The sequence below is a fragment of the Manis pentadactyla genome, chromosome 16 (genome assembly GCF_030020395.1).
Source record: "Manis pentadactyla isolate mManPen7 chromosome 16, mManPen7.hap1, whole genome shotgun sequence".
In the NCBI taxonomy this organism is placed as follows: domain Eukaryota; kingdom Metazoa; phylum Chordata; class Mammalia; order Pholidota; family Manidae; genus Manis; species Manis pentadactyla.
In genome coordinates this window covers 60,841,245-60,855,588 of record NC_080034.1, presented here as the reverse complement: position 1 = coordinate 60,855,588, position 14,344 = coordinate 60,841,245, and the positions used below count along the sequence as shown (strand labels likewise).

Here is a 14,344-nt window from a genome sequence, read left to right as displayed (position 1 = left end):
AAATTAATATGTGCAGGTTTACCTAGAATTTTCCAACATATTGATCACTTGTGTTTATTTTGTTCATAATATTTTATTTTTATAAAATGTTAATTAAAAGGGAATGCAGTGGTGTCCTTTGAAAGAAGAGGATGCCATTCCCCATGTGAGGGCAATGGAAGCTCATGGAGGACGACCACCGGATCCAGAGAGCGAGCGACCAGGAGAGGATACCAGCGTGAGACAGCGGAGCGGTCGGCCTCCTGATGTTGGCGGTGCTGAATGTGTAGATAACACAGATGCCAAATTGCTAAGACAACTGCAAGCTCAAGGTAGGAACATGCATCCGTCACTGTAAGAACTGTACTAAAATGTGTTAATTATTTCTACATGTATTTGACATAGGAATGATTGATAACTACTCTCAGTTTCTAAAAGGTAGGTAATTGTGTTCAAATAAAATGAGAAAATAAGGAGTCCCACTGGTAACTGGAGTTCTTTGATTTAATAAGCACCTTTCAAGAATCATACTCGTAAACACATCATACCCTGTGTGTTTAGAATTACAAAGGTAGGTGATGAACTTTTCAGGCTGGAAACTCATTTGAACAGCTCCCAATTCCTTGCGGTGGTACAAGGGAGTGACTCCAAAATATGTGGATCTGTGGAGTAAATTTTCAGTCAGAGAACTCCAATTAGTGGTAAGTTTTAGTTTGGGTTCTTCTGTAGCCTGGATATATAACATTTATTTTCAAAATGCCCAACTAATAAACTTAGATCAAAAAGTATCTTAAGATCACTAGAAAGTATCATTTATCAAGTACAACGTGCTCAAAGTAACCTCAAATGTGTTCATGATTCAAAATTATCATGAATTATCAACATGAAGTTCCCATGCTGTGTCTCACACAGAGAATGCTGACTAAAATAAAATAGTTCTGCTATGAAGTTTGAATTAACTAGTTACAAGTGTGAAGCCTCTTGAGGCTGTCTCGATATCTATCAATGTGTTCATGTCTTATATTCATAAGCATATATATAAATGTATATCAATACATGCTTGTGTCATAAACATAATATCCATAAGGGTTTAATAATAAAAACTGTCTTAAAAGACTGACAGGATTTTACTACTTCTCATAGTTTTTTTCGGGAGGGAAAGCTTGACTGACTTCTATTTATTGTATACACCATTATAATACTGACTTCTCTGTTGCTCTGTTGTTTTCATTATAAAACAAGTGTGCATGATAAAAGCTCATAGAGCATAATGCTTTAAAATAAGACATTGACTCTCACTGACTTTAAAATAAAAGACACTCACAAGTTGGATCATAATTAACAGGGTTTTGGTAGTCTACCTAGAAGTGTGTACATATACTCACAGACACACATTCAAACACATACTTATGTGTACACACGCATATGTGATGTTCATATATGTATATGTTCTTTTTGATTTCTAAAATGAATGAACTTACTGGTGTATATACCATTCAGCTTTGTTTTTTTCCACTTAATTTTTCTTGAGCATCTTTCTATACAGCACTTAAAAATCAACCTTACACTTCCAGTGGCTGAATAGTAGGTGATGCAAAGTATGGCTCTACCATACTTCACTTACTCAGTCTCCTTCGATGAGTGTTGCAGCTATTTCCTGATCTTTGCTATCGCAAACAATGCTGCAATAAAAACATTACACATATCTTCATTCTTTGACGGGTATGGCTATCCACAGTATAAAATTTTAGAGATAGAATCTCTACTCCAAGGGTATGTGCATTTTCAATTTTGGTAGAAAGCAGGCAAATATTGTCTCCAAAGAGGTTGTTCCAATTCATACTTCCACCAGTGGCATATAAGTTAACTGCCTGGCCTGTAACTTAATGTCCTGTAAGTTTTTCTCTCCTTTAGTATGTTAATTTAGTACTTTTTGTGTTATTTCATTGGGTTCCTATTAAGACTTTAATCTCTCCTAGTTACTAGAGAAGGTTTAAAAAATGTTAATATATGAAGATATATACATACATGATGAATTTTTAAAATTAGTATTGTCAATAAACCACTGACTTTTCTGAAGAATGTATAATAGTGGGAAGTGTGCATTTTTTACGTAAAATAGGAAAGCTTGAAATTAACTGATAACCAAAGCAAGGGATTTTCATGCCTGTTTTGCATGTCTATCACAAGTACCATTCATACTTAGTATTCAAAATGGCAACTTCATATTTGCAAAATTAACTAGATTTTAACAAAATAGAAGGTAATTACTCAACTTTTGTCCAGTGTTTTCTCCCCTTTTAGATTTCAAATTGGTTTGTATTCTATGACGTAGCTCTCCCTTGTATTATATTGCATTTTGTAAATTGTTACCTTTGACCTATGTACATGTTTTTTCTCAACATGTATATAAATACTAAATAGTTAATGTAAGTAAATGTTATTAATATTTACAAGTATATTTGGTATAATATGCATGTTCTTTCTTCGGAAGGAAAGAAAGTGGAAATGAGTCACCTTGTCACCCCTTTTATTCTAAAAGACTTCTACATTAACACTTTGGGGTGTTGTCAGAGGAGGTTCTAGAAGTTTCTGTCATATTTTATTATCCTAGTTGGACTCATCTAGGCTTGTAAAACGTCTTAATTTGAAGGAAGGTCTTGAACAGTAAAATAAATGTGGATTTTGAATGTGAAATGAGAGCTCTCTATCTTCTCAGAGAATATAGATAAGAATCTGACAGTTTGAATATAAAAAAGACTTTCAAACTATATAAACAAACTAGCTTGTTAATTGACCAATACTGTTAATATCTCAAATACTCTAATATATCTAATAATATACCAATTTTATTTATCATAGAATCTGAAATGCCATTGCTGTATAATGATTTATTGTTTTAAGATAGGCCAGTGCAGAAGGAAAGTGCTGCCAATTGTTAGATACATGCTGGTTTAGACATGTTTAAACACTTTATTTCAAAAATAAACTTTTCTTTTTGATATTTAAGAAAGTAATCTCCTAAACCATAAAAGATACTTGTCAAGTTAACATTTCAAAAGTTAGTCATAACAGATAATATTCAACAATCATAAACCAAATAAATGAGGTGTTGGTAGTAGCTTATTCCTCAGAGCCTGGGTGAAGTTTCTGTGCCCCTTAACTTCTCGTACTTCCTCCATAGTGTGCCTGGTTTTTTAACCTATTTTTCCCATCTTCCCTAACTGCTCATAATAAAAAATTTTAAGCTATATGAATTTTTAATGACTTACCAAAATTATGTCTTCCTTGCTCAAGTGAAAAGATAGCGAGTTGAACTTTTTAGTGTTTTTCTGTCCCAAGGGTTTAAAAATAAAAGTTAACTGTGCACCTGTGTAGAGTTTGAAATTGCTGACATAGTCACACACAAATACACACCATATACATTGCAGATTTTCTCAGCTGTCACACAACATATGGTTAAGTCCTTTTTAAAATCTCAAGGCATTTAAATTTTCTTAAAGATTTTTAGGACTAGTAGCATATATAGACCTGGAGTCAGAAAGACGTGGGTTTATATCTTGGCTCTGCCATTTAACCTCTGTGAGCCTTGGTTATTTCATTTGTAACCTGGGTGTAATGTTGCATATCCTATAAGGTTGTTATGAAGATTAAACAAGATCATGTAAATTTAATATGGCAGTTCAATAAATGGTGGAAATTATTAGTAGAGTTCAAGTGATTCGGGTTTTAGTCAAGTATATTCATTACTAGTGAGAATATAATATATGTGTTTCTTAAAACTCTTCATCTGTTACAAAATTTAAAGCAATATCTAATGTTAAGTATTCTAGAGTGATTTTGTAAGTGATATTCTGATAGACCACTTTTATAGTTAGAAGTATTCTGACCAAGTTTGCCAGCAGAAGAAAGCATGACATTACAAGCTTTCTGTATCAATCACCTATTGCCACAGTAATGCTGGGAAACAAGCACCCGCAAAACCTCAGTGGTGAACAATGCCACGTGGTAATTGGTCAGGCTGATCGAGTCCACCTGATCTGAGGTAAGGTAGGCAGCTCTACTGATCTTACCTGGCTTTGTTCACATGTGTGGAGTCAGCTGACTCCCTGTGTTCCAGCCTCTGACAGCGCAGCCTTAACATGTCCTGATGATAAAGGTCAAGACAGAAGAGTGAGACTACACTTGTACAAGTACAGAGTACACTCTGAAACATGCACTTGCAGTTACAACTGCTAACATCCTGGTGTCCAAAGATCACGTGTCTGAAGTTAGTATCAAGGGACAAGAAAGTAGATTTCACTTCTTGATGAAAGGAACTGCAGTCACATTTGCATGTAACATGGATAAAGGGAGGAATGAAGAATTGGGGCCACTAAGTATGTAGATCTCTCCCAGTTTCATACATTTGTCCTTAAAAATAATGAGAACTAGATTGTCCTTAAACCTTGTTGATATTCTGTATTATTTTTATTTAGATTTAGTCCCTCTGCGTCATAAATGAAATTATCACTGGATTCAGAAACTTTACCATTTTTATAGCTGAGTGAAATACTATGTTTGGCGGGGGGGCTTTGTATTCTATTTTGAGTTCTTTTGCTTTATTGTTATTTGTAAGACAAGCTAAATCATTCTTTTTACATATTAGCAGCTACTTTCCTCCTAAACAGGGATTATGTGAAATGTGAAAAAAAATGTACTTAAATTAGCTTCTGTGATGAGGATTAAGAGAAGCATCATTTTTGTGTGCTTCTGTGTATGGGGCTGTATGTGATGAAAAAGTTGGGCAATTTCTAAAGGAAGTAAGCATTGGTACTTTCTGCCACACCGTTTTTCTACCGGTATCTAACTTTAAACAATTTTCTTAAAAAGTATGTCCTTTATCATGATGCCATTCACATAGTTAATTGTTTTTAGGTTAACAGTTAGGTAAAGTTGTTAAAAGTATTCCTTGAAATTTTGTGTTTTTCAGAAACAGCCCGACAAGCTGCACAAATAAAGCTTTTGAGAAAACTCCAAAAGCAGGAACAGTCTCGCATTGCCAAAGAAGCTAAAAAACAACAAGGTGAGTTAAACGAAAACATAAACTTGAAGAGTGAGTACTGGGGAGTTCACAGGAGGCTTCTCTTCTTTGTTCCTTTTCTGATGATACCTGTGTTTTGGCTTTTCATCATAGCAATAATGGCTGCTGAGGAGAAGCGACAGCAAAAAGAGCAGATAAAGATTATGAAACAACAGGTATGTTCATGCACTGAACTGGTTTTATAACAAGTGGTACTTTGGGAGTCAATTTACTTATGTACATTATTCTTATTTGATTTATGAAATAACTTTCATACTTGTTATATATCTTATTTAGAGAGTTATCATCTTCCTTTATTTAAAATTCACCTAAATTTTAAACCAAGTCTCTAAAGAAATGATACCAAACAATAAAATTATGTAAGTACTTTTAGTATCCTGATAGACTGAATGTAAATTAACATCTTGAACAACTTTGAAGATTTGGTCCCATTGCTTCTGAATGTTTAAAAATTATCCCCCCAAAATGAGAAAGCATTATTTTCGCATATCCAGTGTTTTATCCAGTGCTCTCCTCTGTGTAGTTTTTAAAATTAAATACAGATAGATGAAATAATTTTTTAACTCTTACAGATAAAGCCTACATGGCAATATACTGAACTTCCTTTAAGATGGGAATGTGTAAACTACTCTCCTATCTCCACATACTCATCTAACTATTAAAGCAAAAAGGAAATGGGGGGAAGTACTATTCTTTTAAAAATTTTAAACTGCAAGTAGTTATTTCTGAGTCAGTTGTTATACAGAGAAGCTGCTAAATAATGGTTTGTTTTTGATGTGGTTATCTCTAATAATGTAATGAATACATTTATTTAAATACTTTCAGTATTGACTAAAGTAGTATGATTAGAGTTGATGTAGAATTGAGAGAGAATTTAGAATTTGTAGTCATGCATGTAGGTCATTTGTAGAGTTAAATATCGGCTCTCCTATTTAATAATTCTTGACCTTAGATGAATTAGTTAACCTCTCAGCCTTGATTTCCTCCACTGTAAAAGAAAGACAATTGTATTATGTGAACATTGAATGAATGTAAAGTGCCTACCACAGTGACTGGAAAAAAAGCAAATGCTTGCTTTCTAAAAGATAGATATAAAACATCAAAATGTTTGGTATACTCTTACTGTAATTTAATGTAAACTTGAATTCTTTGTTAATTGTAACTGCTAAAGACAATGTAAGGTTGACTTTAAAATATATAGTGTGATGAATATATTTATTAAAATACTGTAAATATTTACTGCCTACTACAGTATATGTGAAAATAAGTTCATTTGAAGCTGAAATACTGTTGTTTCTGTTACAGTTAGTTTATCCTATTTCCAAATGGCTTGAGACCAGTTGTATTCCATTAGCATTTTAAATTAGGCTTTGTGTGACCTAAGCCTACATAGTGTGCTACTCATCAAAAAAAAAAATTGGTTTTCCAAGGTTCCAGGAGCAGTAATACAAGTGACCTGATATTAGACATAGACATTGATCAAGATGCTTATCTGAGACTACTCTTAGATTATCATCCGACTTATTCCTAATTGCCTGCAAAGTAAATTAAAGTCGTGCAGAGTCTATTTTAAAGTTTGCAGTAGATCTAGAATAAAATAATTAAAACAATAGCATGTGTTTCTCATCCTCGAGATAATTTTTTCCACCTAGTAGGCCAAAAATACCACCTGACAGTCCTCAAGGCAGTTTTCTGGAAGTGTACAGAGGCCTTGTTATGAAGAAGGAGCAGAGGCAGTGGGAACTGACCAGGGCTCTGCACTCACTGTGTGACTATAGGCAAAATATTTATTTTCTAGGAGCTTCAATTTTCTCTTAGGTGAAAAGATCATTTCAACTCCTGTATTGTTATTTTTTTAAATGATCAATAAGCTACTTTATATAAAATGCCCAGGTCATTGGATGGATACTCAGTATTATAAGGTGAACACATATCGTAATAATTTATAAATAATGTTTATTTCTGATATTCCTAATGAAAGTACTGCCAATGTACATCTATATAAATCACTCAGACTAAAACAAAGCTCTATACTGGGTGAGTTAAGTCCAAGGTTCTACACCTATTTCTGTGCTTAAGAGATTAATGAATGACTTTTGTTGACTTGATTAAAGATTAAATTCAGAGTATACTTAGGTCTCCAGTTCTAATCTAAATAAATATTTCAAATGTGGATCAAGTGCAACCTTTTGTAAGACTTGGAAATAAAACAAAAGATACACTTGTATGTTTATTTTTGGTGAGCTATAATCAAAACCAAGGATCACAATCAGCAAAATCATAGAATGTGATCAGTCTTCTAAAATCACAACAGAAATTCCAGAAATTTCATTAATCTGCGCTGGATCCCTGCAGGGAATCAATAACATCAATGCAAAAAAAGAAATACAAATGTATTAAAGTATAGTTTTAAAAGGTACAACTGGCATCTGGAAATAGGGGTGGGTATGGTAATATACACTAGTATAAAATGTGTTGGCTCTGAAAATCCTAGGAATGCTACAATTTACAAGTTGGGCAATTTAGGTGTATTTTTTAAAAACTATCCTCATCAGTGCCAATTTGGGACTTTCAAAGGGATTTATGACTGTAAAATTGTTAACAATGTGCTTATAGCATATGCAATGATTTTTTAAAATGAAAATGTAACGTTATCAAAATGTAGATTGCTGAATTCAAACAATAACTACTACATTACATTTAGATAATGTGAGCACCACTTATAAGTTATTAGAAATTATTTCTGTATTTGGCTTACTGTAGTTACTGTAAGTAATGTCATTTACCATGTTACGGCAATTGTTAATAGTTCGTACAATTGTGATGTACTGTGCACTTTTTTAAGCATTTTTAATTTAATTGTGACAGTGACAAAAAGATCAAGTGCCTCCCCTATTTTATGCAAGAGTAGTTCTATTCAAGTTCATGCAATGAGTGACAGTAACTCAGGACTAGCGTTAGGTGTCCTGATTTCCTGATGGACTGTTTTATCCTACTTGTCTGTCCAATATTTATTTCTGAATGAGTATTACTTGTACTTGCTAATATTTATAAAGACTTGAGTATAATCAGATTGGTTTATGTTTGTATATACTTATTTAGCATTTGTATTTTAAAATTGTTTTGAGACATTTTATAAAGTCATACCAATTTAAGACAGGTGGCATATATATAATGTTAAGGTAAATAATTAAAATTTATATCCAGCATGGGCAACCTTTGTTAAATCTGTACTTTTTTCTTTAATTATTTGATTCCACTTAAATACCTTCCACCTAGATATTTAGTTTATTATCTTAAATTGTCACACTTTTTCCTACAGGAAAGAATTAAGAGAATACAACAAATCAGAATGGAAAAAGAACTTCGAGCCCAGCAAATTCTAGAGGTAGAATTCTTAAATTTGATATGATTAAAGTAATATAGTCATGTATTTTAAAGTCTGAAAAATGAAAATTTTATCAGTATGTTCTCTCACTCATACACATTAACATGTCCATCACAAATTATCTGTAAACATAATGCATAGAATAAGGACCTCTCTGAACCTTACTAGGCAAGTTTATCTGATCCTAATAGTAAAAATCCAGGAAATAAGTAAAGGAAAAAAAAGGGGGGAAACCTCTCAATAGCCAATATAGTCATAAAGATCATACGCTAAAACTCGTGCCCTCTACTTTTCAAAATGTCATTAAGTCTTTCAGTCAGATACCTGCTTTTAATTTAGAAATGAAACATGGCAAAAGTAGAAGTAAATGTTCAATGTGGAAACAGTTTAACCAGGTTTGTTTTCTGAGTTCTGACAGAACTGGGCTGACAGAATAGGGCTCAAGGACATGCTGGCAACAGCAAAAGGAATAGCTAAAAGACGGCAAGGGAAAATAGGAAAAACAGAAACTCCAAAACCTAGCAACATCTGTAATCTGGTAGTTAAATAGGAAGCAATTTTCAACACCTTAATGGCCAAAAGGCATTTCTGTTATCAAACTGTGTAGTAGAGTAACTGATGTCAAGAAAAACTGCCCAAGTCCTCAAGAAAAAGCCAAATTATGTTAAGTGTACTGTGTCTAAGCTGTACGTGTATATGTCTCAAAATTATCCAAAGTACTTTTGTCCAAAATAAACTTTTTAATGTTGAGAATTATTATAACCCAAACCCTTAGCTGTTCAGGAAACTCTTGCCATAAAAATTGGCTTATTCCCTGAGCAATGCGGTTAGCTGAGGTTTTCACAGTTACAGGTTTTTTCCTTCTAAAAACATACACACATATTCCCTTACCCATTTCAAATTAATTTTAAAACCCTCCGAATTGAAAATATTAAAGTACATTGGCAATTACTACTAGATAATTATGAAGCTACTAGTTAACGATTTTAAGATTATAAAGCTCAAATTTGATAGAATGAGCTTGATATTCAGAATGTGCTTCATTAAAGATTATGTTTCCATTATATTAGGGGGAAAAACCTTCAATTTAACCACAGTAGGTTAAATCGGGTTTAATGTTTCATTTAAGTTATTTAAGTAATGGATTTATCTCAAATTTTAAGTATTACAAAAGAAACTTCAAGTAAAGTAGACATGTGCATTTTTAAAATGTTACTTATTTGTCCTTTAACCTTTATCGTTAAAATCTATCCCGTTTTTTCTAAACTTTCTACAGTGATCATGTTTTACTTAAAAAAAATCAGAGAACAAGCAAAAAATGCCATAATATCATTTTTTTTGTGATTAAGTTTTAAGGTAAAATAACACTCAAAGTATTTCAGACTTTTTACAGAGTTTGAAGAAGAAAACCTTACATACACTTACAATTTAAGAATTTTTTTGTGTATCTTAATTGTAATCTATACATTAGTAATGAAATTAGTATGTTAAATGTAACAAACTGAGGGGAAATCTGTAATTGTCTACGTACATATTACATATTTTTTTGTACCTTGTGAGGCATGGAGCTCCATTTTCAAGTCTGAGGTTATATTCAGGTTGTGGTGGTGCTGTTGCATGACTTTGAGACCTATTTTATATGCACAGGCTAAGAGGATAAAGAAGGAAGAAGCTGCAAAAGCCAAATTCTTGGAGGTTGAGAAACGAAGACAGGTAAATTTACAGGACAGTCAAGAGTTTTTACTTTTTAAAATTTATTTTGTTATACTTAATCCACAATGACATGAAAACATAATGTTTACTAGGCTCCCCCCTTCATCAAGTCCCCCCCAACAAACCCCATTACTGTCACTGTCCATCAGCATAGTAAGATGTTGTGGAATCACTACTTGTCTTCTCTGCGTTGCACAGCCCTCCCCGTGCCCCCACCCCACATTATACCTGCTAATCGTAAGACCCCCTTTAATTTTCCCCTGCCCTTATCCCTCCTTTCCCACCCGTCCTTCCCAGTCCCTTTCCTTTGGTAACTGTGAGTCCATTCTTGGGTTCTGTGATTGTGCTGCTGTTTTGTGCCTTCAGTTTTTCTTTGTTTTTATACTCCACATATGAGTGAGATCATTTGGTACTTGACTTTCTCCGCCTGGCTTATTTCACTGAGCATAATATCCTCTTGCTCCATCCATGTTGTTGCAAATTGTAGGATTTGTTTTCTTCTTATGGCTGAATAATACTCCACTGTGTACATGTACCACCTCGTCATTATGCATCCATCTATTGATGGACACTTAGGTTGCTTCCATTTCTTGGCTATTGTAAATAGTGCTGCGATTAACATAGGGGTGCATCTGTCTTTTCAAACTGGGATGCTTCATTCTTAGGGTAAATTCCCAGAAGTGGAATTCCTGGGTTAAATGGTATGTCTGTTTTGAGCTCTATGAAGAACATCCATACTGCATTCCACAATGGTTGAATTAATTTACATTCCCCCCAGCAGTGTAGGAGGGTTCCCCTTTCTCCACAACCTCGCCAACATTTGTTGTTTGTCTTTCGGATGGTGGCCATCCTTACTGGGTGAGGTGATATCTTATTGTGGTTCTAATTTGCATTTCTCTGATGACCTGCGATGTGGATCATCTTTTCATGTGTCTGTTGGCCATCTGAATTTCTTCTTTGGAGAAGTGTCTGTTCAGCTCCTTTGCTCATTTTTTAATTGGATTATTCGCTTTTTGTTTGTTGAGGTGTGTGAGCTCTTTATATATTTTGGATGTCAACCCTTTACCGGATTATATGTAATTTATGAATATATTCTCCCATACTGCAGGGTACCTTTTTGTTATATTGATGGTGTCTTTTGCTGTACAGAAGCTTTTCAACTTGATATAGTCCCACTTGTTCATTTTTGCTTTTGTTTCCCTTACCTGGGGAGATAATGTTCATGAAGAAGTTGTTCGTGTTTATGTCCAAGAAAGTTTTGCCTATGTTTTCTTTTAAGAGTTTTATGGTTTCATGACTTACATTCAGATCTTTGATCCATTCTGAGTTTATTTTTTTGTATGGGGGTCGGCAATAATCTGGTTTCTTTCTCTTGCATATATTTGTCCAGTTTTTGAATACTGTGTCTTTGTATTAGAGCTTGAAGTTGTGGAGTGAGACCTCCCCCACTTTATTCTTCCTTCTGAGAATTGCTTCGGCTATTTGGGGTCTTTGATCTTTCTGTATGAATATTTGAACTATTTGTTCCAGTTCGTTGAGGAAAGTTGTTGGTAATTTGATAGGGATTGCATCAAATCTGTATATTGGTGTGGGGAGGATGGCCATTTTGACGATATTAATTCTTCCTAGCCAAGAGCATGGGATGAGTTTCCATTTGCTAGTGTCCTCTTTAAGCTCTCTTAAGAGTGTCTTATAGTTTTCAGGTTCTAAGTCTTTCACTTCCTTGGTTAGGTTTATTCCTAGGTATTTTATTCTTTTTGATGCAGTTGTGAATGGAATTGTTTTCCTGATTTCTCTTTCTATTAGTTCATTGTTAGTGTATAGGAAAGGCACAGATTTCTGTGTGTTAATTTTGTATCCTGGAACTTTGCTGTATTCTGATATAAGATGTAGTAGTTTTGTAGTGGAGTCTTTAGGGTTTATTTATGTACAATATCATGTCATCTGCAAATAGTGACAGTTTGACTTCTTTACAGATTCGGATTCCTTGTATTTCTTTGTTTTGTCTAATTACCGTGGCCAGGACCTCCAGTATTATGTTGAATAATAGTGGGGAGAGTGGGCATCCCTGTCTTGTTCCCGATCTCAGAGGAAAAGCTTTCAGCTTCTCTCTATTCTGTATGATGTTGGCTGTGGGCTTATCATATATGGCCTTTATTATGTTGAGGTACTTTCCCTGTATACCCATTTTACTGAGAGTTTTCATCATGAATAGATGTTGAATTTTGTTGAATGCTTTTTCGGCATCTATGGAGATGGTCATGTGGTTTTTGTCCTTTTTGTCTATGTGGTGGATGATGTTGGTGGATTTTCAAATGTTATACCATCCTTGCATCTCTGGGATGAATCCCACTTGGTCATGGTGTATGATCCTTTTGATGTATTTTTGAATTCAGTTTGCTAATATTTTGTTGAGTACTTTTGCATCTATGTTCATCAGGGATATTGGTCTGTAGTTTTCTTTTTTGGTGGGGTCTTTGCCTGGTTTTGGTATTTAGGGTGATGTTGGCTTCATGGAATGAGTTTGGGAGTATTCCCTCCTGTTCTATTTTTTGGAAAACTTTAAGGAGAAAGGGTATTATGTCTTCCCTGTATGTCTGATAAAATTAAGAAGTAAATCCATCAGGCCCGGGGGTTTTGTTCCTGAGTTGTTTTCTGATTACTGCTTCAATTTCTTTGCTGGCAATTGGGTTGTTTAGATTTTGTGTTTCTTCCTTGGTTAGTCTTGGAAAGTTGTATTTTTCTAAGAAGTTGTCCATTTCTTCTAGGATTTCCAGCTTGTTAGCATATAGGTTTTCATAGTATTCTCTCATAATTCTTTGTATTTCTATGGGGTGTGTCGTGATTTTTACTTTCTCGTTTCTGATTCTGTTGATGTGTGTTGATTGTCTTTTTCTCTTAATAAGTCTGGCTAGAGGCTTATCTATTTTGTTTATTTTCTCAAAGAACCAGCTCTTGGTTTCATTGATTTTTTTTTTTCTATTTTATTCTTCTCAATTTTATTTATTCTCTGATCTTTATTATGTCCCTCCTTCTGCTGACTTTAGGTCTCATTTGTTTTTCAATTTAAATAATTGTGACATTATACTATTCATTTGGGATTGTTCTTCCTTCTTTAAGTATGCCTGGATTGCTATATACTTTCCTCTTAAGACTGCTTTTGCTGCGTTCCACAGATGTTGGGGCTTTGTGTTGTTGTTATCATTGTTTCCATATATTGCTTGATCTCTATTTTAATTTGGTCGTTGATCCATTGTTTATTTAGGAGCATGTTGTTAAGCCTCCATGTGCCTGTGGGCCTTTTTGCTTTCTTTGTATGATTTATTTCTAGTTTTGTTCCTTTGTGGTCTGAAAAGTTGGTTGGTAGAATTTCAATCTTTTGGAATTTACTGTGGCTCTTCTTGTGGCCTAGTCTGTGGTCTATTGTGGAGAATATTCCCTGTGCACTTGAGAAGAATGTATATCCTGTTGCTTTTGGATGTGGAGTTCTCTAGATGTCTATTAGGTCCATCTGTTCTAGTGTGTTGTTCAGTGCCTCTGTGTCCTTATTTTCTGTGTGGTGGGTCTATCCTTTGGAGTGAGTGATGTGTTGAAGTCTCCCAAAATGAATGCATTGCATTCCATTTCCTCCTTGTAGTTCCGTTGGTATTTGTTTCACATATTCTGGTCCTCCTGTGTTGGGTGCATATATATTTATAATGGTTATATCCTCTTGTTGCAGTGACCCCTTTATCATTATGTAATGTCCTTTATCTCTTGTGAATTTCTTTGTTTTTAAGTCTGTTTTGTCTGCTACTAGTACTGTCACACCTGCTTTTTTCTTCCTTTTGTTTGCATGGAATATCATTTGACTTTTTGTCTCTGCATGTCTTTGGGCTTGAGGTGGGTCCCTTGTAAGCAGCAAATAGATGGGTCTTGGTTTTTTATCCATTCTTTTACTCTGTGTCCTTTGATTGGTGCATTCAGTCCATTTACATTTACGGTGATTTTTGAAAGATATGTACTTATTGCCATTGTAGGTTTCAATTTGTGTTTACCAAAGGTTCAAGGTTAGCTTCTTTAGTATTGTACTAGCTAACTTAACTTGCTTATCGAGCAATTACAGACACTGTGTGGTGATTCTTTATTTCTCTCCTTTCTTATTCCTCCTCTTCCATTCTATATATGTTGGGTGTTTTATT

The 14,344-nt window shown here is 34.2% G+C and overlaps 1 protein-coding gene across 1 annotated transcript in view; it reads left to right on the top strand.

Annotated features, from left to right (window-relative positions):
- The window catches only part of LOC130681371 (bromodomain adjacent to zinc finger domain protein 2B-like), a 108,927-nt gene that overhangs the window by 35,849 nt on the left and 58,734 nt on the right, over positions 1–14,344 (top strand). Inside the window, exons 6-10 of the mRNA XM_057494349.1 lie at positions 101–311; positions 4,952–5,044; positions 5,156–5,217; positions 8,385–8,450; positions 10,098–10,163. Coding sequence (XP_057350332.1) covers positions 104–311; positions 4,952–5,044; positions 5,156–5,217; positions 8,385–8,450; positions 10,098–10,163 — 495 coding nt within the window. The 5' untranslated portion in view covers positions 101–103. The remainder of the gene's footprint in view (positions 1–100; positions 312–4,951; positions 5,045–5,155; positions 5,218–8,384; positions 8,451–10,097; positions 10,164–14,344) is intronic.